This window comes from Megascapheus bottae, chromosome 28, assembly GCF_031878675.1.
Source record: "Megascapheus bottae isolate mThoBot1 chromosome 28, mThoBot2.hap1, whole genome shotgun sequence".
NCBI classification, from domain to species: domain Eukaryota; kingdom Metazoa; phylum Chordata; class Mammalia; order Rodentia; family Geomyidae; genus Megascapheus; species Megascapheus bottae.
Genome location: NC_143536.1, coordinates 15,035,601 through 15,055,498, shown reverse-complemented (window position 1 = coordinate 15,055,498; position 19,898 = coordinate 15,035,601). Strand labels below are relative to the sequence as shown.

General features: G+C 52.0%; 2 protein-coding genes across 4 annotated transcripts; one reads left to right on the top strand and one right to left on the bottom strand.

The window, feature by feature from the left end:
- The first annotated feature begins 516 nt into the window (after positions 1–516).
- On the top strand, positions 517–4,575 carry Thap7 (THAP domain containing 7). Its single transcript, XM_090320576.1, has 5 exons — positions 517–572; positions 731–810; positions 1,228–1,383; positions 1,831–1,971; positions 2,144–4,575. The coding sequence occupies exons 2-5, from the start codon at positions 731–733 to the stop codon at positions 2,694–2,696; spliced, it is 930 nt and encodes a 309-aa protein (XP_090176702.1). The 5' UTR covers positions 517–572; the 3' UTR covers positions 2,697–4,575.
- A 93-nt stretch (positions 4,576–4,668) lies between these two features.
- Lztr1 (leucine zipper like post translational regulator 1) lies at positions 4,669–19,402 on the bottom strand. 3 transcript variants are annotated; one of them, XM_090320573.1, is made up of 21 exons: positions 18,862–19,402; positions 18,370–18,432; positions 16,962–17,018; positions 15,379–15,458; positions 14,908–15,016; positions 12,530–12,613; positions 11,777–11,834; positions 10,621–10,760; positions 9,949–10,150; positions 9,525–9,680; positions 9,102–9,212; positions 8,835–8,927; positions 8,612–8,707; positions 8,364–8,526; positions 7,966–8,135; positions 7,667–7,823; positions 7,204–7,330; positions 6,953–7,102; positions 5,789–5,894; positions 5,624–5,704; positions 4,669–5,431 (listed from the first exon to the last, which is right to left on the bottom strand). In XM_090320573.1, the coding sequence occupies exons 1-21, from the start codon at positions 19,059–19,061 to the stop codon at positions 5,315–5,317; spliced, it is 2,520 nt and encodes an 839-aa protein (XP_090176699.1). In that variant the 5' UTR covers positions 19,062–19,402; the 3' UTR covers positions 4,669–5,314. The 3 variants fall into 3 exon arrangements, with proteins under 3 accessions (XP_090176699.1, XP_090176698.1, XP_090176700.1); XM_090320572.1 differs by having other exon boundaries at positions 8,364–8,529; positions 18,862–19,400; XM_090320574.1 differs by having other exon boundaries at positions 8,364–8,529; positions 18,852–18,921.
- Positions 19,403–19,898: the final 496 nt, after the last annotated feature.

Genomic DNA, 19,898 nt, shown 5'->3' with positions numbered 1-19,898 from the left:
TAGAAGCTTTTTTTTTTCTGTAGGAAATTATGCCTTCTAGACAGTTGGATGTAGGAATTAGGGACATTGCTTTCTTTCATACTTGCTTTCTTTCGCCCCAGTCTTGGGGCGGCACGGCCCCTCCTCAGTCTCTTCCTGGGGTAGAACAGGACCACCACTCTCGCTAGGCAAGCCACACTTGCCAGCCTTTTTCTTTGCTTCATTTTCCAAATCCAGGTCCTCGCGCCTTCTCCCTTACACTGCGACCCGCCCAGCGGGCCCCGCCCCGCCTCCCGGGAGGGTCGTGGTCGGGCTCCTCGGCCAGGGTTCCTTCCCTGGGTCCTCTCGGGGCAGGCTGCCAGCCGAGGGGGCTTCCGGGGTACGGCCCGGCCGGGTAACGCGCGCGCGAGGGGCGGCACGCACACTTGGGAGCGGTGGGGCCGGAGGGGGGAAGGGAACGTGGCCACCGCCGCGCGCGCCTCCTCAGGCCCCGCCTCCGGGGCGAGCGCCGCCCGCTCCCGAGTCTCTATGGTACCGACTTCCGCCGCGGTCCACACCTCGCGAGACTTCGGCGGCGCAGCAATGGCGAGACCGTGAGTGCCGCTGACGGGAGTGACGAGGACGGGTTGGGACGGGTTCGGGACGAGATCGGGGGGCCGGTGACCCTACGCGCCTAGACCCTTTATCACGGAGTGGCGGCGGGGGGCGCAAAAGCACTCCGCCAGAGACCTTGCTCCTACCCCTTCCCCAGATGCCGCGTCACTGCTCCGCCGCCGGCTGCTGCACACGGGATACGCGGGAGACGCGCAACCGCGGCATCTCCTTCCACAGGTCAGCGTGCGTGCGTGCGTGCATGCTGGTGCGTAAGGGCGCGCGTGCGCCGGCGTCGTCCGCCGCTTTCGGTAGCGACTGCGCATGCGCGTGGCCCCTTCCTCAGGCCCAAGTGAGGCTTGGACTTGTCAGTGGGAGGGTGAAAGGGGAGGTCCGGGTAAGATGGACTCCGGCCCGAAAGACAGCTGGGACGTTTAATACTTAGACTTACTGACCTGTGACTCTTTCGTGTTAGATGATGCAGAGCGAGCAAGCTGCTTTCCTTCTCCAGACCTCAGTTTCGTGTCTGTGCCCGGGTGGGGGTTGCTTAACCCGGCAGGGTCGCGGGAGTCTCCCGGCAGCGTGCCTTGGGAGATCGTGGACATCATGAGTCCAGGGCTGCCAGCAGCCTGGTGCTCAGGGTTTGTGGCTCTGCAGACTTCCCAAGAAGGACAACCCGAGGCGCGGTTTGTGGCTGGCCAACTGTCAGCGGCTGGACCCCAGTGGCCAAGGCTTATGGGACCCTTCCTCCGAATACATCTACTTCTGCTCCAAACACTTTGAGGATACCTGCTTTGAGCTGGTGGGAATCAGGTGGGCCTTCTCGCCCGCTAGCCTTGGGGCAGAGTGTGGGGGGCATCCCAAGCAGCAAGTTGATTGGAGGCATTTGTGTTCTGAGGCGGTCCTTGACCAGTTGGACTGAGGACAGGGGCGGGAGAGAGCACAGGCAGACCTGGTTCCAAGGGTGCATTGTCCTCTTCTTCACCCTGCCAGTGACACAAACAGCTTTTCCAGGGGTGTTTGATGCCCAGCCCTCACAGGAAGCCCAAGAATTCTCTTTGGATGGTCAAACTCAGTAGGTGGTTCCCCACACACCTCAACTCAGTTACTATCTTGTTATAAGATCAGTAGAACTCTCCCTGATTTGGCTTTCCCTAAACTTACCGTTGGTGTACCTTCTGGCCTCTATGGAACCCATGCTGTGGTGTTAACTATACCTTGGTCCCTTCTCCAACTCATCTATGCTGCTTTTCCCCACAGTGGTTATCATAGGCTGAAGGAAGGAGCAGTCCCCACTATATTTGAGTCTTTCACCAAGTTACGCAGGACAAACAAAGTCAAAGGGCACAGTTACCCACCTGGCCCACCTGATGTCAGCCGTTTCCAGCGCTGCAGGAAGCGGTATGTGCTCCCATCCCAAGACTAAATGATTGTGCTCAGGATATTTTGTTTAGTAGCCTTGCTGGACAGGGTTCTTGCTCTCCCTGTGGAGGGGACTCTGGGAGATCAGTGGGATTGCAAAACAGGATCTGGCGGTTCTTTAGTCTAGCCTGTCAGTTTCTTTCTCTTCCAGCTGTTCTGAAGGCAGGGGGCCCACAACTCCCTTTTCTCCACCACCTCCTGCTGATGTCACCTGTTTTCCTGTGGAAGAGGCCTCAGCACCTGCCACTTTGCCCACCTCTCCAGCTGGGCGATTGGAGCCTGGCCTTAGCAGCCCCTTCTCAGACCTTCTGGGCCCCTTAGGTGCCCAGGCAGATGAAGCGGGATGTAGTGCCCAGCCCTCACCAGAGCGGCAGCCCTCTCCTCTCGAGCCACGGCCAGTCTCCCCCTCAGCCTACATGTTGCGCCTACCACCACCTGCCGGAGCATACATCCAAAACGAGCACAGCTACCAGGTGGGCAGTGCCCTGCTCTGGAAGAGGAGGGCTGAAGCAGCCCTCGATGCCCTCGATAAGGCTCAACGCCAACTACAGGCCTGCAAGCGGCGAGAGCAACGGCTACGTTTACGTTTGACTAAGCTGCAGCAAGAGCGGGCACGAGAGAAGCGGGCACAGGCTGATGCCCGCCAGACTCTGAAGGAGCACGTGCAGGACTTTGCTATGCAGCTGAGTAGCAGCATGGCCTGAGGCATCATCCGCCAAGGCTTTGACCCTTCTTCACATTTGCCTGGAAAGGGACTTGATCTGAACTTACTCAGCAGACCAGCCAGCCTGATGCTATTAATAAAGCGGATTCTAGAAAGAAGATCTACTGTTTGGCTCAGCTGAGGATAACACACTCGTTCCCATACACAGGGTAGCCACAGCCCAAGGAGAGCTCAGACCTTGGGTCCAAGTTTTTGTATATGGGTGTTTTGTTCTTGCACACCTCTCAGTGCCACACAAATAGACAGGTGACAGCCATTCCTGTCCATGCAGTTCTGCATGCTCTAAAAGCACAAGATGATATGGGACAGGTCATAAAGCACAATCCAGGGACCAGGAGCTTGGCCTAGTAGTAGAGTGCTTGACTAGCATGCATGAAGCCCTGGGTTCCATTCCTCAGTACCACATACACAGAAAAAGCTGGAAGTGCTGTGGGTGTGACACAGTCCAGCTGGGTACCAGTAATTCAGGCATATGATTCTAGCTACTCAGAAGGCTGAGATCTGAGGATCACAGTTTGAAGCCAGCCTGGGCAGGAAAGTCTTGTCAAACTCTTTATCTCTGATTAACTGCCAAAAGCCAGAAGTGGAGCTGTGGCTCAAATGAACATGTCTTGAACAGAAAAAGGCTAAGCCCCAAGATACAAAGTCAAAAACAGTATTTTTACAGAAGTCTTAACCACCTTTTTCTTTTCCCATGCTGGGAAAGCATTCTGTTACTTCAAGACAGGGGTCTTGCTACTTTTGCTCAGGCTAACATCAAATGCAAGTTCTTCCTGCTCGTGCCTTTTGAGTAGTTAGGATTATGTGTATACCACCATGCCCAATCATGACAGACTGTCCACAGGTCCCATCTTCCTGGCAAGTAAGGCTAGCCCTGCATTGCTTACCACTGGGCCTGTCCCCATCAGCAAAAGGGCTGTGGTGAGCTGATGCTGCTATGCTCTGTAGGTAGCAAGGCCCCAAGTGAAAGCTTTTCTCTTGGAAGTGTGGGAAGAGGTGGGTAGATCTTGGAGGCAGGAATGTAGCTCCTGACTTCTTTTCTTCGACCCAGGGGAATCTGGAAGTGGCTTTGACTATAGCAAATGGCCAGGTATATATCCTCTGCTGCTGGTTCTTGACCACATAGCTTAAGGATCCCAGCTAAGTGTGTACACTCTCAGCTGTTGCTCACTGTTCACTTTGCTTTTAAGGACCCAGGATATGTAAAATCATTTACATCATTTCTAGGAGACTCAAAGGACTAGTTACAGAGTTGGCAAGAAACAGGGTTTACAGGTTCAGACTGGTTCTTCCATGAGGGGTTATCCCAAGAGATGTGGCTGTGCAGGACAGCCCCTTACTGTCATAGGGACTGTCCTTGACCTTAGCCACCTGCCTCAGCCCCTGCTCTACTCTTCCTTCACCTCTTAGCTTTTTGGATCTGCCACCTTGGCTAAGGGCATAGAGACACTTGGGTCCCCACAGCAAGGACTGCAGCTGTGGCACATTTACATGGAGCATGGCCAAGCAAGAAAAAGAGGCTTTGAGCCCAGGAGAAGAGTTGAGAGGTTTCTTCCAAGCTCACCTTGGACAGTTTCCTGGCAGACAAGACAAAGGGGTTCCTGAATTCTCCCAGAAAGGCTAAACTTGGCTGCATGAGGACAGATTCACACAGAACAAGAGGAGGTTGCTCTGGTCTATCCTTGGCTACCTGCCCAGCAACAGGTGAGACCCTTCCATAGGACCCAACAGATGCAAGAGTGAGACAATGAAGTTTCTAGTCAGGGCTCAGGAGGGGAGGGACATCTGGCCACCTCCTACAGCCACTCTCCCTCCCCTTTGTGACTGAGTGACCCCATGTTGGTGGCAAGATGTTGGCAACATAGAGAATGAGGCAAGATTGGTCACACCCACATCTAAATGTCAAGCCATGGATCTGCACAGCTTGATAGCCTAAGACCAGCAGTGGAGACTGCCAAGAGGCATGTGTAGGTAGCCTTTAATGAATGCATGTCTATGACAATAAATATTTGGGGACATATCTGCTGACTTCCTTCTGGAAACCAGACCAGCTTGGCTTCCCTGTGGGCTGAGAATTAACCACAGGGCTCAACTCCAGACCTACCATCACTGGGTCCCATTTGTGAGCCCACCATCAGAATTCCTTACAGACTAGGGTGGGTTGTTTATCCCAGGAGGTAATTCTAGCAGGCTCCCTTCCTCCTAGAGAGAGGCCCTGATAAGAGGATCCCAATGCCTGAATCTATGACACATATAGACCACAGGAACCAGGCTGAGTCTTCCAAAGCCCATGCCTGACCCTAAATCCACAATCCCAGCCTCTCCTCACTGCTGCGTGGTATCTCAGTTACTAAGCCCTGGCCTTCCACTTGGAAGAGGGAGATAGCTGAAAGCCGAGGGTCTTCACTATCCACTCACTGTGAGACCTGTCTCATCCTCAATGAAATGAGGGGACCCCCCCTGTACCCTTTGATTGGAAGCTCTGGGCACCCTGGACCTTGGCCCCAAAGGCACGACCACTCTGCAGGCACAGGTGTGGCCAGGACAGTCTCCAGTGCACCAAGCAGGCAGCTTGTCATACTCCACATTGGTGGGCCCTCAGATGTCTGCACCCAGCTCTGCACACTGCTTGTCAGAGATGTGGGAAGCCAGGGAGTCTATGATGTCCAGTAATAGCTGCTGGCTGAGGGACCGTAGTGTGGGCAGCTTGGAGACCTGCACAAATGACCAAAACAAAGTGGAATCAGACTCATGTAAGGGTCTTGTTGGGCTCCAAGCTGCTCAGAGCTGGGGGCTGGCTCTGAAGCTGAAGTGAATAGGCAGCTCTACTTTTTCCCAGTCCCTTGCCCATGCCCACTGAGACCCGACAGGGAGAGCAAAGCTGAGGAGCAGGGTAGGGGGCCTGACCTTGGTGAACTGGTGCACAATGATGTGCAGACAGTGCCGCTTCATGTCCAGCGCTTGCGTCTTGTCAGCTGCCTCCAGGATCTGCAATGGCGACCATCTAAAACACTGCCCCAACTCACCCACCCTCCACAGGGAGGCAAAGCCCATGGGCACCAGGGGATCTACCTGCAGCACGTTCTGCACAGTTACATTCATCTCCAGGTTCTGCTTGCAATATGCCTGCAGCCGGTTGTTGTAGAAGCCGTAGTAATAGGGGGCCGCAAACAGGTAGCTGGGGTGGGTTAAGGAGCTGCCAGCCAAAAGAAGCCCATCCAACTACCCCTTCCCATCGTCCCCTGGGAGGGGGAGCCCTACACTCAGCTACGCTAGCCCTCCAATCCAGGGAGTAAGCCAGAGACTTCTCTGGCTTCTGGCTTGCTCTCTAGACAGATTCTGAACCTGAATCAGAAGTTCAGAGGACCTAATCAAGATTTAAACAAAGCTGGGTACTGGTGTCTCATGCTAGCTACTGAGGAGGCTGAGATCTAAGGATCATGATTTGAAGCTAGGCGGGGCAGAAAAGTCCCCGGAGACTCTTATCTTCAACTAACCATTCAAAAGCAGGAAGTAGTGTTATGGCTCAAAGTAGTAAAGCATTAGCCTTGAGCAAAAGAGCACAAAGAGCCAGGTGCCATGGCTCACACCTGTAATGTCTGTAATCCTAGCTACTCAGGAGGCTGAGATCTGAGGCTAGAAGTTCAAAACCAGCCTTGGCACTAAAGAACGTGAGACTCTTATCTCCAATTAACCACTAGAAAATGGGAAGTGGCACTGTGGCTCCAGTGGTAGGGTGGTAGCCTTGAGCTGAAAAGCTCAGAGACAATGCCCAGAACCAACAAAAAGCAATAAAAAAAAAGCGGGGGGGGGGGGGGCAAAAGGACAGTGCCTAGGCTCTGAGTTCAAGCCCCATGACTGACAAAAAAAAAATGTAAACAGAGAAAATACTCCACTTCTTGCACATTTACAGAGCCACACTGGTCAGGTGGGTACTCTTACACCCATGCTCAAACCCCACTGAAATGAAGGATGAGAAACAACCCTTCTGCTCACCTGGCACACATAACAATAACTAACCCATTGTTCCATCCATCCTGGCTACAAACCCCTCCTGGCCAAATGCCCACCTGTTTTCAGGGCCCTTGGAAAACACTAGGTTCAGCACTAGCACTGGGGAGTGAGGCACTAGGCCATAATTGCCTTGCAAGACAGGATAGCTGGATCCTGAAGGACTTGGGGTGGGCTATCATTTCCCCCCTGGAGACCTGGGAGCACCCTCAGGTATAAGGATGCAGTGAGTCCTCAGGTGGCATGTTGACCTCGCCGTAGTAAATGTAGCGCAGCATGGACTCAAAGGCTTGCCTACTAGGCACCATCTCCCCAATGGAGATATTCACCTGCCCGTCCTCCGGCATGAAGGACCGGAACATAGCCTCGAAGTAACTGCAAATAGGGTGAAAGGCATTCGTGACTTAGGTGAGCAAAGCCAGCATCTTGACCCTGTCTCCACTTCCCACCTGCCATCTCATAGGCCCTCAACCCACCTAGAGCGAGCAGCTAGGATGGCCTTGTGGGCTGGCCTTGGGTGACCGTCCAGCAGCAGTGTGATGTCACAGAACTCTGCACCTGCTCCCTCCAGATAAGCCTTCATGTCCTGGATTAGAGATGTGCCTAAGGGGCGTGTGGAGAGACCTAAGCAAGTGCCTCTAACCCTCCAATAGATCCTGAGTTAAGGGGCTGATTTGTATTCCAGCCTGAAGTCATCATGGGAACCAACTCTCCCATGTTGGTGCCCTGCACAAAGCTTTTCCAGGCCAGAATGTGCCACCAGCTTCCATTCTCTTCTTCCCTCAACCACCTTGCCTTTGTCTATCGCTACCCTCGTACCCAGGAACACTTGGGGCACAGTCACCCTTGCCCCAAGGGCCTGACAGGTAGGTGCTCTTCGTGGTTCTCTATTTCCTCCCCACGATGAAAACCATCCCTCCCAAATTCGAGGTCCCTTACCAATGTCCACAGGCTGATCTGAAGGGGTGCGAGGGGGTGGCTGCTGCTTCCTCCGCACAATCTCCACAATCAGTGGGGACGAGAGGTGCTCAAACTCCTTCATCATGATCACCTGGTTGAAGTGGGACTCCTTCACCACGAAGTTCAGGCAGTGCTCCTGGGACAGACAGGCCCGTGCAGGCAAGCAGGGTCAGGCCAAGGGACACAGGCTGGGCAGGAAGCTTGCAAAGGGGAGCAGGGCGAGGACTCGATGTGAGCACTTCTCCCTCCCTCCACACCGGCGGGCACTCCAGCTGCACCTTGAGCTGTCCCAGCTGCAGCCTGGCAGCGCTCTCACACACGACCAGCACATTCTGCAGGTCCACGGAGGCCTCAATGTACTGGCGACACAGCTGCTCCAGGCGGCTTAGCTGGAAGCTCAGGGCCAGTTTGTACACGTCCATGATGAGCAGCACATCCTCCACGTGGCCTACACACAAGCGCACCTGAGAGGCCCGGAGCCGAGGGCCCAGAGCTCCCTCCTTGGATGTGTGTGGGTCAAAGCTGCTAGGAAGCAGCTAGGCCATTTATCAGCTGCTGTGATCAGAGGTGATAATGGTGACAGATCCTGTGCCTCGGGGGGCCAATCTGTAAAGCAGGCCTAGAAGGGCCTTGCCTCCCACCCTGCAGACCCCGCCCACCCCCAGCCCACTCAGACCTTTCCGTGGGTACTTGATCTTGTCAGTGTAGAGAAACTGCATGAGCACCTCAAAGGGCCGGGCCTCAGCCTCCCGGATGGCCACTCGTAGCAGGGGTGGACGCGCCCCCGCTATGGCTGCACCAGAGGCCTCCCTGGGAGTCAAGGTCACCTCCTCCTCCAGCTTCTGAGGGGAAGAAGGAGCTCGAGAGTACCCAAGAACCAACAGATACAGCTGTCCAGCCAAGGGGAATCAGGGAAGAACTCACCTGCGACAGCCACTCCCGGGCCTGGACGATCTTCCTGCGAAGCCAGCGGCTCCGGGCAGTAACAATGGCCACGTGGCCCTGCACACACTCCTCCTTCTAGAGGAAGGAAAATGAGCGGGCGAAGGGCACCGGACCCTGCCCCAGGTGGACACCACTGGAGGGTCAGCTTGGCCTATGAGGACCCATGCTCCCCCAACCCTATAGGCATGGGAAGGGCACCCACCTCCCCCAGCACGAACTCCACGTCACAGAATTGCCGGCTCTCCCACAGCCGCCCGTAGTCTTCGTGCAGGGTGCACTTAGGGTAACAGGAGAACTGTGGAAGGAGACCCCCCCAAGTGTGACCTCAGCCAGCCCCACTACAGACTTTCAGAGAAGTTTCCATCTTCTAGATCAGGCCAGCAACAAACACCAATGAACGAGGCCCACTTCCACCTTCCCATCACCCCTCACTCCGCTCCCTATCACTGTAGATGTATAAGCCGCACACCTGAAACCTGTACATCTCCCCGCTGCGGATGTTGTTGTCCACTGTGCCCCCAAAGATGTACATGGCATCGGAGATGACAGCAGCCGCATGGAAGAGCCTCCCACTGGGCAGCTGGGGAGGAAAACAAAGCAGGCAGAGGGTAGAGGTGGCTGTCTGCAGTGGGTTGTGACTGGGGACATGACTCCACCTGGCAGCCAAGGAGAACCCAAAGCATCCAATCCCATAGTCCAGGTGGGCTATGAAGACCCCACAGTGAGCAGAGTACCAGTCTGGGATCTGATTTTTCCATCAGGTTTTGGGCTCCAAGAGCTGCACCTGCTTCACTGTGCAGACCACCCCACCTCCAGCAAGCACTTCTGGGCTTTGGACTAGACTTTGCTGTAGAGGGGGATGGAGCCTGTGCTAGGGTCCCCACCGTCTTACTTCTGATGCTGGCTGGGCAGGCTGCTTGGCTGAAGTGGTACCAAAATCCAAGCCGAACACATCTCGGGACTTCTTGAAGCCACCTCGCTCGTCGGAGGACAGGTTGGGAAGCTCCTCAGAAGCAGAAGCCCGCTCAGGCAGCTCAGCCCCGCCAACCTGGTGGCAAGAGTCAGGGGGCGGGAAAGTGACAGTGAGCAAGGGTCATGAGGAGGAGCCACAGCAGGGGGAGGGCGAGAGGGTTGAGGGGCAAGAGGTAAGAGCCTCAAGGGTTCTGATCCTTTTCTAGAGCTTTCTAGAGCCCTGGGAATCCCTGAGGTTGGGGGCCTGGGATGGAAGTTATTCAGCTTCCGGTCAGAAGGGTCAGGATCCTCCCTCCTCCCTACTGGGAACTCCCACCCAACACCCGTGGCTTGGCAGCACGCACCTCACTGTCGGAGCTGGGCTGCACCACCTCCCAGGTCTGGAAGTCCACATCATAACAATGTAACTCGTTGGGCAATGTGTTGTCAGCAGCACCCCCAAACACATAAAGGTGGCGGTCAAAGGCCACCATGGTGTGACCATACCGCCGCTGTGGGGGGGGCGGGGAGCCCCGGAGCAGGTGCTCAGTAGGGATGCGTGTCCATCTAGGGGCACATGACAATGAGTAAATACTGGTCTAAAGGCTCTGCTTCCTCCTGCAGACTCCCCACTACAGGTCCCCCTGTAAAGTCCATGTGTGGTCTCTTGGAGCCTAGCCCAGGGTACAGAGAAGCTCTGAAGCTAGACCCTTTGCCAAACATGTGTGCCCGGCATCTCTGGCCCTATTTATTTAGCTCTGTAACCCACCCTGCCTAGCTTCATACAACCCACTATGGCCCAGGTCAGGAGGTGTGAAGCCCGTCTGAGTGTGACCCACTTTGGAACTCTGGCCCAGGCAGGCCCTAGCTTGCTGAGTTGTAGCTATACTCAGAAGGGCCTGCAGGGGGCACCACAGATTCCCTACTCCAGCCTGAATGTTCCTGTGATTTGTGGAAGCCTAGGAAGACAGACAAAAACGACTGCCAGACAGAGGCATGAGCGTGAATCATGTTCCATACAATATCAGGACACTCACATCTTATCCTTAAATTCGAACTGGAAGAGGTTGTTGGTTATCTTGGCTCCACTCTGACCTGAGAACACAAACATCTTGTCCCTGCACACAGCCACAGGGAAGTTGCAGCAAGATGGTGGGATCTCACCACTCTGGGCCACCTGGAGTAGGAGGTACAGTTCAGTTAGGACCTCACAGGACCTCAGCTCACACTTCCATGTACTTTCTCTTAGCTTTGTCACGCAAGGCTGGCACTCTACCACTTGAACCACAGCTCCTTTTCTAGCTTTTTGCTGGTTAACTGGACATAATCTCATGGACTTTCCTGCCTTGGCTGGCTTTGAATGGAAATCCTCATATCTCAGCCTCCTCAGTAGCTAGGATTACAGTGTGAGCCACTGGTGCCCGTCTGGGAACTTTATGTTAACACTTCTTTTGTAAATGAAGGTTCACAGACTAATATTCTGCTGAATGGGTAATAGTCCCACCTCACCTACTTCATGGGCCCAAGTTAGAGCCGAAATCATCAGAGCTTAAAAATCAACATTTTTACAAGGGAAAGAAGGCACTAAGCAGAACACTGGATGGCATACTGCCCTTATTACCTTATTATGTTCAAACAGGAGTGAATTAGAATGCTCATAATCTTAGCGACCCAAAAGGCTGAGATCTGAGGCTCACAGTTCAAAGCCAGTCCAGCCAAGAATGTTTATCAGACTCTTATCTCCAGTCAACCACCAAAAAGCAAGAAGTAGAGCTGTGGCTCAAGTGATAGAGTGCTAGCCTTGAGCAAAAAAGCTCAGGGACAGCATTGAGGCCTAGAATTCAAGTTTCTGGACGAGCGCACGTGCGCACGCGCGCGCACACACACACACACACACACACACACACACACACACGTGAGTGGATTAGACAAAGATTCCATCAGTTCATTACATGTGGTTTGTCCAGGGTTCAGAGCCCCCAGTGCTGCTAGAGATGTTGCATATATTATAAAAGGGCTCCAGAGTTCTTGTCTTCAGTCATCACCCAATTGCTGCTAGAGTTGACTGTGTGGACTAGGAGGACTTAAAGAGTGAGAAAGGCTCCATTTTAGCAAAGGGAAGAAACAGCCTCTACCACACAGCACTTGGTTTCCAATGCCCCCTCACCCATGTCTCTACCACAGCTCCCTTACCTCCTCCCAACACGTGAGTTCCCGGTCCTGGAGGCCAATTGTCCACATGTCATTCAGCCTACATCAGGGCAAACAGGATAAGATTCTTTAGGTTTAACTGTCAAGTGGGCCTGGGCCTGGCCAGGAGGGAATTGGATCTGGGGACTCCTGTGTAACCCTTAGATAGGCGCATCCATGGGAGGGGAGACAGCTCATCAAAGCCTGCTGCACCAGGTCCTCTGCACATCCTGGGCAGAATGAAACAGCTAGACCCTTCCTGGATGTCCTCCCAAAGTGGGGAGACCTCAATGGATAGCACAACACCCACCCCCTATTAGGGCCTTCTGTAAAGCCAGAGTTTATAATGAGCATCTGCTACTTTTGTAATCAGAAATAAATACTCCAGTAAAATGAACTTTCTGAAAGAAGGAAGAAAATATCTCTGACAAAGCAGAAATCTAGGGCTGGGGCTGAAGCCCACTGCAGCTCTCTCCACCGATTTGCTGAACCTGCCGAGTTCCTCCTTCCTAAGGTTCCTCCTTTCCATCTGTGCGGGTCCTCATTCAGGGACCATAGGGTTGGCTGGGGCTCCACTCAGTATACTCACATTTATTTGCCCTCATTTCTCTTCCTCCCATATCCCTTCTTGAGAAACCCCCAAAGTGATGCTCAAAATTGACAAGCCAACCTTTCCCAGTCTGAGCCCTTGGATGCCAGGGAGATTGGCTCTGCCCAAGAGGACATTCAGAGGTGGGGGCCCAGGTCAGAGCCTACCTGGCATTGCCATCATAGCCAGCGAAGACCCACAGCTTGTCACTGTATACAGTGGCCCCATGGGCTGACCTGGCAACGGGCAACCTGCAACATAAAGGAGAAAATTTAAAAAAAGAGGTTTCCAGTGCAGGCTACAGTCCCATGTGGTAGCACAGAGGCCACAAATGAGCAGGTGAGACCACATCTGCCAGACGTGAGTAACAGTGTCAGATACTGATCTCATTAAGTCTGACAGTAATAGCTGAATAAAATATTCAGATGTTGCCAAATACTCAATGGCTCACACCTGAAATCCTAGCTGCTAATCAGGCTGATATTTGAGGACTGTGGTTCAAAACTAGCCTGGGCAAGAAAGTCTGTGAGACTTTTTTTGTGCATGCCAGTCCTGGAGCTTTTGCTAAGGGTTTAGATACTATTGTTGAGCGTTTTTCACACAAAGCTAGTACTCTACCACCTGAGCCATGGCTCCAGGTCTGATTTTTTGGGAGTTAAATGGAAAGAAGAGTCTCACAGACTTTTCTGCCTGAGCTGACTTCACACCACAAATCCTCAGATCTCAGCCTCCTGAGTAACTAGCATTACAAGTATGAGCCACCAGCAGTGAACCTAAACTGTGAAATTCTTCTTCTTCTTCTTTTTTTTTTTTTTAAACATCTTTTAACTTTTCCTGCAGGCTAGGCAAGCAGTCTACCACTAGGCCAACTCCCAACCCCTATTTTGTGATTTAAAAAAAAATTATTCGGGGCCTAGAGTTTGGCCTAGTGGTAGACTGCTTGCCTAGCATGCACAAAGGCCTGGGTTCGATTCCTCGGTACCACATCCATACAAAAAAGCAGGAATGGTACTGAGGCTCAAGTGGTAGAGCTCTAGCCTTGAGAAAGTCCAAGGACAGTGCTCAGGCCCTGAGCTCAAGCCCAGGACTGGCAAAATAAATAAATAGATAAATAAACAGATAAATAAATAAAAAGCATTCAGTGAGTACTACTGCTGCATTTGTCTAGGCTTTGTCCCTCCGTTTCTGTATCCACCCCTCCCCCCTTACCCTTCCAATGACAAATAAAGACAAAAAACAAACCTCTTATTTGCATTTCCTGGAGTCATTTCCTGGAGTTCATTTTGATAAATACTTCCCCAGACAAATTTTTTTACAGATTGTTTTCATGATTAATAGTACCAGTGTGATTTTTGTGACACTTCCATATACACATACATCATCTCACCCCCCTCCCTCTCATCCCTCTCCCTTATCTCCCTCCTTCCTTTCTTCCTTTCTTTTTTTTTTTTTTTTTTTTGTGGGTCTTGGGGCTTGAACTCTGTTTGGGCACTGTCCCTGAGCTTTTCAGCTCAAGGCTACCACCCTATCCCTGGGCCTAGATCAAAATTCTTTTTTGCTTTTGTTTTTGTTTTTGCCAGTCCTGGGCTTGAGCTCAGGGCCTGAGCACTGTCCTTGGACTTTCTCAAGGCTAGAGGTCTACTACTTGAGCCTCAGCACCATTCCTGCTTTTTTCTATGTTTGTGGCACTGAGGAATCAAACCTGGGTCTTCGTGCATGGTAGGCAAGCACTCTACCATTAGGCCAAACTCCCAGCCCAAGTCTGTAAAATTCTTATTTCCAACTAATCAGAGGGCTGTGACTCAAGTGGCAGAATGCCAGCCTTGAGGAAAAACAAAAAGCCTAAAGGATAGTACCTAAACTCTAAGTTGAGTACAAGCCCCATTACCTGCACACGAATAAATGAATAAACTGAATTCAGATGTAGAGCCGAGAAAGTGACTCAGTGGTACAGTACTACCTAGCATGTATGAGGCATTGATGCGGGGGGGGGGGGGGGGGGGGGGAGATGTTCAGGGGCCAGGAATTTGGCCTATTGGTAGAGTGCTAGCATGCAAGAAGACTGGGGTTCAATTCCTCGGCACCACATACATAGAAAACGCTGGAAATGGTGCTGAGGCTCAAGTGGTAGAGCCTTGAGAAAGCCCAAGGACAGTGCTCAGGCCCTGAGTTTAAGGCCCAGGACTGACAAAAAGGTCTCTCTCACACTCTCATTTTTTGTTTGTTTGTTTGGCCAATCTTGGAATTGGAACTCAGGGCCTGGGCACTGTCCCTGAGCTGCTTTTGCTTAAGGCTAGCACTCTATCACTTGAGCCACAGTGCCACTTTCAACTTTTTCTGGGCTTCATGCGTGCTAGGAAAGCACTCTACCACTAAGCCACACTCCCAGCCCCATCTGGGTTTCTTCTGAAAGAGGAGGATCTAGGTAAAGCAGGGAACAGAAGTGGGCAGTGAGAATCAGGGATTCTCACTGCTTCCTGTCTGCTAAGTGCCCTTGGGCCTCTCCCAGCCTCGGCCTGTTAAGTACAATAACAAAGTCTCTCACCGCCCTTCAATTTTCCACTCCGTCCACTGGCCAGTTGCAAACTTGTATTCAAAGAGGTCATTTTTATTCTTCAAGTTGGAATTGGAATAAATGTCTCCAGTGTAACCTCCTAGAGAGAGCAAGAGTCATATCTCGAACGTTATCAAAGTCTTCAAATATCAGGTCTCAGGTTTGTGAGAAAACTCACAAACTGGGACTCTATGCACAAATCTGTTGGGCACAACTGCCTACCTGCTGCCCTGCCTATGCTGGGCACCAGAGACACAGAGATGAGTTGGATGCCATGTCCAGCCCAAGCCATCACAACCCTGGGAGTTCAGTGATGGAAAGGACCTCTCACCCAGCACAGGAATTCAGAGGGGGGTGCCAGAGAACACATGCCAGACATAGAACATGAAGACACCATGTTGGGAGGGGTTGGCAGGACGACAGGGTATCTGCAGGCTCAAGAGAAGGCAAAAGGCTACTTACCAAAGACAAACATGCTGCTCCCATAGACAACAGCTGAGTGGTGATAGCGGGGGGCTGGTGGGGTGCCAGTTGTAAAGGCTCTAAATTAGGTACAAGGATAAAGTCAGCGGGAATCAGCCAGACCATGCATGCCCTACTGGCCAAGGGATGACCCTTCCCTTGGCTTCCATTTATTTATTTATTTACTTACTTATTTGTTTGTTTGCTTGTATATTTACTATTAGTTGTGGGGCCTGGGTGATGTCCCTGAGTTTTTTCCACTCAAAGCTAGTGCTCTACCACTTTGTGCCACAGCTCCACTTCTGGTTTTCTGGTGGTTTATTGGAGGTAGGAATCTCATGGGCTTTCTTGCCCAGGCTGTCTTTGAACCAGGATCCTCAGATCTTTGGGTAGCTAGGATTATAGGCATGAGCCACCATAACCTGTCCCTTTTATTTAATTTTATTCTTTGAAACAGGGTTTTACTATCGTGTCCAGTCTGCTCACACAAACTTGTGGGCTTAAGCCATCCTCCAATCTCAGCCTCCTCTAGTTGCTAGGACTATAGATGCACAACAGGAGCCTTTGTTTTTGTTTTTGTTTTTTTGTCAGTCATGTGCCTTGAACTCTGGACCTCGGTGCTTGAACTCTGGGTCTGGGTATTGTCCCTGAGCTTTTTAGCTCACAACTAGCATTCTACCACTTCAAGCCACAACACCACTTTCGGCTTTTCTGACTGTGGTACGGAGGAATCCAACCCAGGGCATCGTGCATGCTAGGCAAGCACTCTATCACTAGGCCACACTCCTGGAACAGGATGCTTTTGTGTTTTCAAAGGTGATACTTTTCTTTATAAAAAAGAAAAAAAAAAAAAGAAAAAAAAAACCCTTCCAAAATACCAATTGAAAACAAAACAAAACAAAACAAACAAAAAATAGACTGCAGGCTCCTATTCCTAACCTCTGGGGATTTTTTTTTTAATTAAATTGCACCAGGCATGGTGGCTCACACCTGTAATCCTAGCCACTCAGGAGGCTGAGATCTGAGGATCATGGTTCAAAGCCAGCCCGGGCACCTAAAGACCATAAGACTCTTATCTCCAGTTAACCACTAGAAAATGGGAAGTGGTGCTGTCACTCAAAGGGTAGGGTGATAGCCTTGAGCTGAAGAGCTCAGAGATGGCACCCAGGCCCAGAGTTCAAGCCCCAGGCCCAGAGGTCAAGCCCTGTGTACACACACACACACACACACACACCCAGACAAAAAAACTAACCAACAAAAACCTCATTAGTCAAAGCTCACCCTTGCCAGGATCAGATCCTATAGCCACCCCTAACCCAAGAGAATACTGAAGCGCTCTGTAGGGTCAGAATTTGGGAATCTACAACTGGACCAGTTAACAGGATTCTGAATAATCTGCACTGGTTACAAGAACAGACACTCAGGAAAAGAAACAGAGCACTAAGAGGTTATGGGCTTGACACCCAGGGGCCCTTTCTCTCTTCCATGCTTCTCTCTGGCCTTCCATGATGAGCTAACTCTTAGTCAACCCAGCCTAGCACTTGATTCTAGGAGGAATTCTAGCACACAATGGGGCTGCCTACCTGCACCAAGAGCAGTCCTTCACATCGAACCGTAGGAGGTCATTGAGCATTGTCTTTCTGAAAGGCAGCCAGACAGAAGGTTTCATTGGTTGGGTATACTTTGTAGAATATTATTGCAGGCATATCCAGGGATACTACCCTGGAGATAGGGACAATATATACTCATATGGGGGTAGGGAGAGGGGAACAGTCAGCAGAAACAGCCAGGCTGGCTCACTAACTGCTGGACCCAGCCAATGTCAGGCAACCAGCCAGTAACAAAAGGACAGAAGTGGTGACCACAGGAGGCTCCCCAATTGATGTTGGCACCAGGGCTGCCACACAGGCAGAAGAGAGTGCAGGCCTTGCCTTGGCAAAAACATTAGATTATAACCAATATCTGTGTGTTTTGGAGGACAAATGGAGGTGATCAGAGAGCAGGAGCCAGGAAAAATCTTTACAAAGAGCATCAGAAGAGAAGGGGAAAGTATAGGAAGGTGAAAATAGTACAAAAGGCTGAGCAGAAGGAAGATGGGAACATTCTAAATGTAGTGACACAGTCAGAATTTCTCAGGGCCACAAAGGGACAGGGCAGAGAAATAATAAGTAATACAAGTATGTAAGCCTTGCTAATAGTCATGAGGACTGGGCTTTTATTCAGGGAGGTGGGTCACTGTGCCTGCTCTTAGGAAAAGACTGAGGAGCTGGGCTATATAAGGGGGTTAGGCCCTTCTGCCTGACAGGATCCTGAATATCCATCCTTCCCAAGTCAACAACCTCTTCATTACCAGGACCAAGGCTGCAGTGAGCTTCCTGGGCTTTGGGCCAGGTACTGGGGCTGAAAGACTGAGACTAGAGACTTATGGGTAGGATCAACTCTCAGCAAAAGGAAACCAGCCACAAGTTAACTAGTAGCAGTTTAAGTGAATGGAGTGTACCTACCAACAGAATGTCAGGTCATTTCCAGAACGATTATCTGCCAATAGTTTACAGTAATGCAGAAGAGCCTTCAGGACAAGTAAAGCATGCAGAAAATAAATAGAACTGTGTTCTTTCTATCATTTGGCTAAAAGGTGCACCTGAAGACAAAGTTCAGAAGGAAGGGTAGGGAAAAAAGAAGAGTCCCTGGTAGGTTAGGCACTAAAGGTGGATGTGTTTCTTTCAAGGCTGCCTATTCCCTTCAGAATGAAAGGTGTTTCCAAGTACTGAGCATGTGACATCCATGCTCAGTGCAGAGATCCTAAAGGGCAGGATCTTATTTAATTCTTACTATGATCTGGGAAGTAAGTGCAGAGAACCTCGCAGATATAAAAACTGAGTTTTTCAGTGCTTAGCTAATGTCTAGAAGGACAGTAGTGAAGCTCTGCAGGCCCAATCTCAGACCACAAGGCTCTCTCTGGGGTCTAAAACCCCAGACACTCAGACTCACCCATTATCTCCACCAAAAACGTAGATGGCATCTTTATATGCTACCACCGTGTGCTTGCTGCGCCTAAAGGGAAAGAAAGTGGGGAGAGTGCTAAGGCCAATACCCAAGTAGGTGGCATGCAAAGAACAGACTGCACACGAGTCTGCAACAGAAGCTGGATGACATCTCTCCATTGCCAAGTTGTGCAAAAGAAAATCCCAAATTACTCTCAAGGAACCTACACGTGGGGATGTGTGACACCACCCTGGACTTCCCATCCCACCTAACACTCGTGGAACCCAAACTGGAGACATAACACCACAGTGCTAGGACCCTGCCCAGGCTCACCACCTGTGGGGCTTGCTCTTCTGCTGCGGCCATCACTAACAGCCCATTCCCAGATCTCATTCCAAACCAACACCTCCGGACCTCGCCTCCAGACCCTCCCCTGGGACCGCCCCAAAAGACATCCCCGATCCCCGTGCCCACAGAACTTCCTCCACCTCGCCATACCGGGCACCCACAAACTCGTCGCAGGGTGGGAGGCGTCGCCAGCGATGCACTGTTTCGAAGGGCCCGAAGTTGAGGGTCAGGTACTCAACGCTGTCTGAGCAGCTGTGGTCAAAATCCACACTCGGAGCTACTTTGGAGCGCGCCCCGCTTGTCAGGGTCCCAGCCCCGATCTGACTCCCGGAGCCCCCCGGCCCAGCCATCTCGGGTCCACTCCGGGGCTGGCCACCGGGTCCGCAGGACTTGTGGCCACCGCCCCAGCGGCCCAGAAAGACCACATTTCCCAGCAAGCACTGCGCCAATGGCGTGGCACTTCCGGCCTCCGTCCCACTTCCGGCATCCCGCACTTCCGGATAAGCCTACTAATTATGGTACTGCGGCCCAGTGAGGAATCTGGCGGCCGAACTTGCGGCTAGTATATGACATTCCGGGGAGCTTTTCTGGTCCGGTAAACGCGGCGTCCCAACGCTGGGACTTCCCAGAGCCTGCTAGCCTCACGCCACCTGCGGGTACCGGCCCAAGGCTCCCGGCATGCCTTGTCCCTGCGCGTAGCTACCGCTTGGATCTTCCGTCGCTCCCAGCAGTCCAGATGGAGGAAGGTTCCGAGCTCGACGGCGGTGCTACTTCTCGTTCTTGACCCACTCGACCCTGGTCCCACACGGTTCCTCTCGCCCCTTGGCCGGGAAGCAGCGTGGCGACGCCCCCCCCCCCCCCCCAGTTTAACAGCACACTTCACCTTTTCCCCTGTGAAATAGGTTCAGGAAGCTCCGCTTAAATGAGAAGCATGGTGTGTGTCAGGACCTATAGATCCTACAGCTCTCCAAAAGTCGGACGTGCACCGCCGCCGACCTATGAAGGATCAGTGCTTATCTCAAGCCCTTTTCATGTGCCGTCTCTTCTACCTGGAGAGCTATTTCTTCAACATCCGGATCCAAAATCACTTGCTAGTTTTCCCTGACCTTGCAGACACGCGGGAATCTGTTGCTGTCTCCTGGGTACTCAGATGCCAAACTTGCTTTGTGCCTCTTTCCCTATGATTT

Excerpts from the sequence above, each read along its gene's own strand:
- Lztr1 (XM_090320572.1), bottom strand. The coding sequence starts at position 19,061 with ATGGCTGGGCCGGGGGGCTCCGGGAGTCAGATCGGGGCTGGGACCCTG. Across the intron at positions 18,433-18,861 it reads GACGAGTTTGTGGGTGCCCG|GCGCAGCAAGCACACGGTGG; the intron begins GTATGGCGAGGT and ends CTTTCCCTTTAG. Across the intron at positions 9,681-9,948 it reads AGCCCAGCTCCGACAGTGAG|GTTGGCGGGGCTGAGCTGCC; the intron begins GTGCGTGCTGCC and ends TCTTGCCACCAG.
- Thap7 (XM_090320576.1), top strand. The coding sequence starts at position 731 with ATGCCGCGTCACTGCTCCGCCGCCGGCTGCTGCACACGGGATACGCGG. Across the intron at positions 1,384-1,830 it reads TTTGAGCTGGTGGGAATCAG|TGGTTATCATAGGCTGAAGG; the intron begins GTGGGCCTTCTC and ends TTTTCCCCACAG. Across the intron at positions 1,972-2,143 it reads TTCCAGCGCTGCAGGAAGCG|CTGTTCTGAAGGCAGGGGGC; the intron begins GTATGTGCTCCC and ends TTTCTCTTCCAG.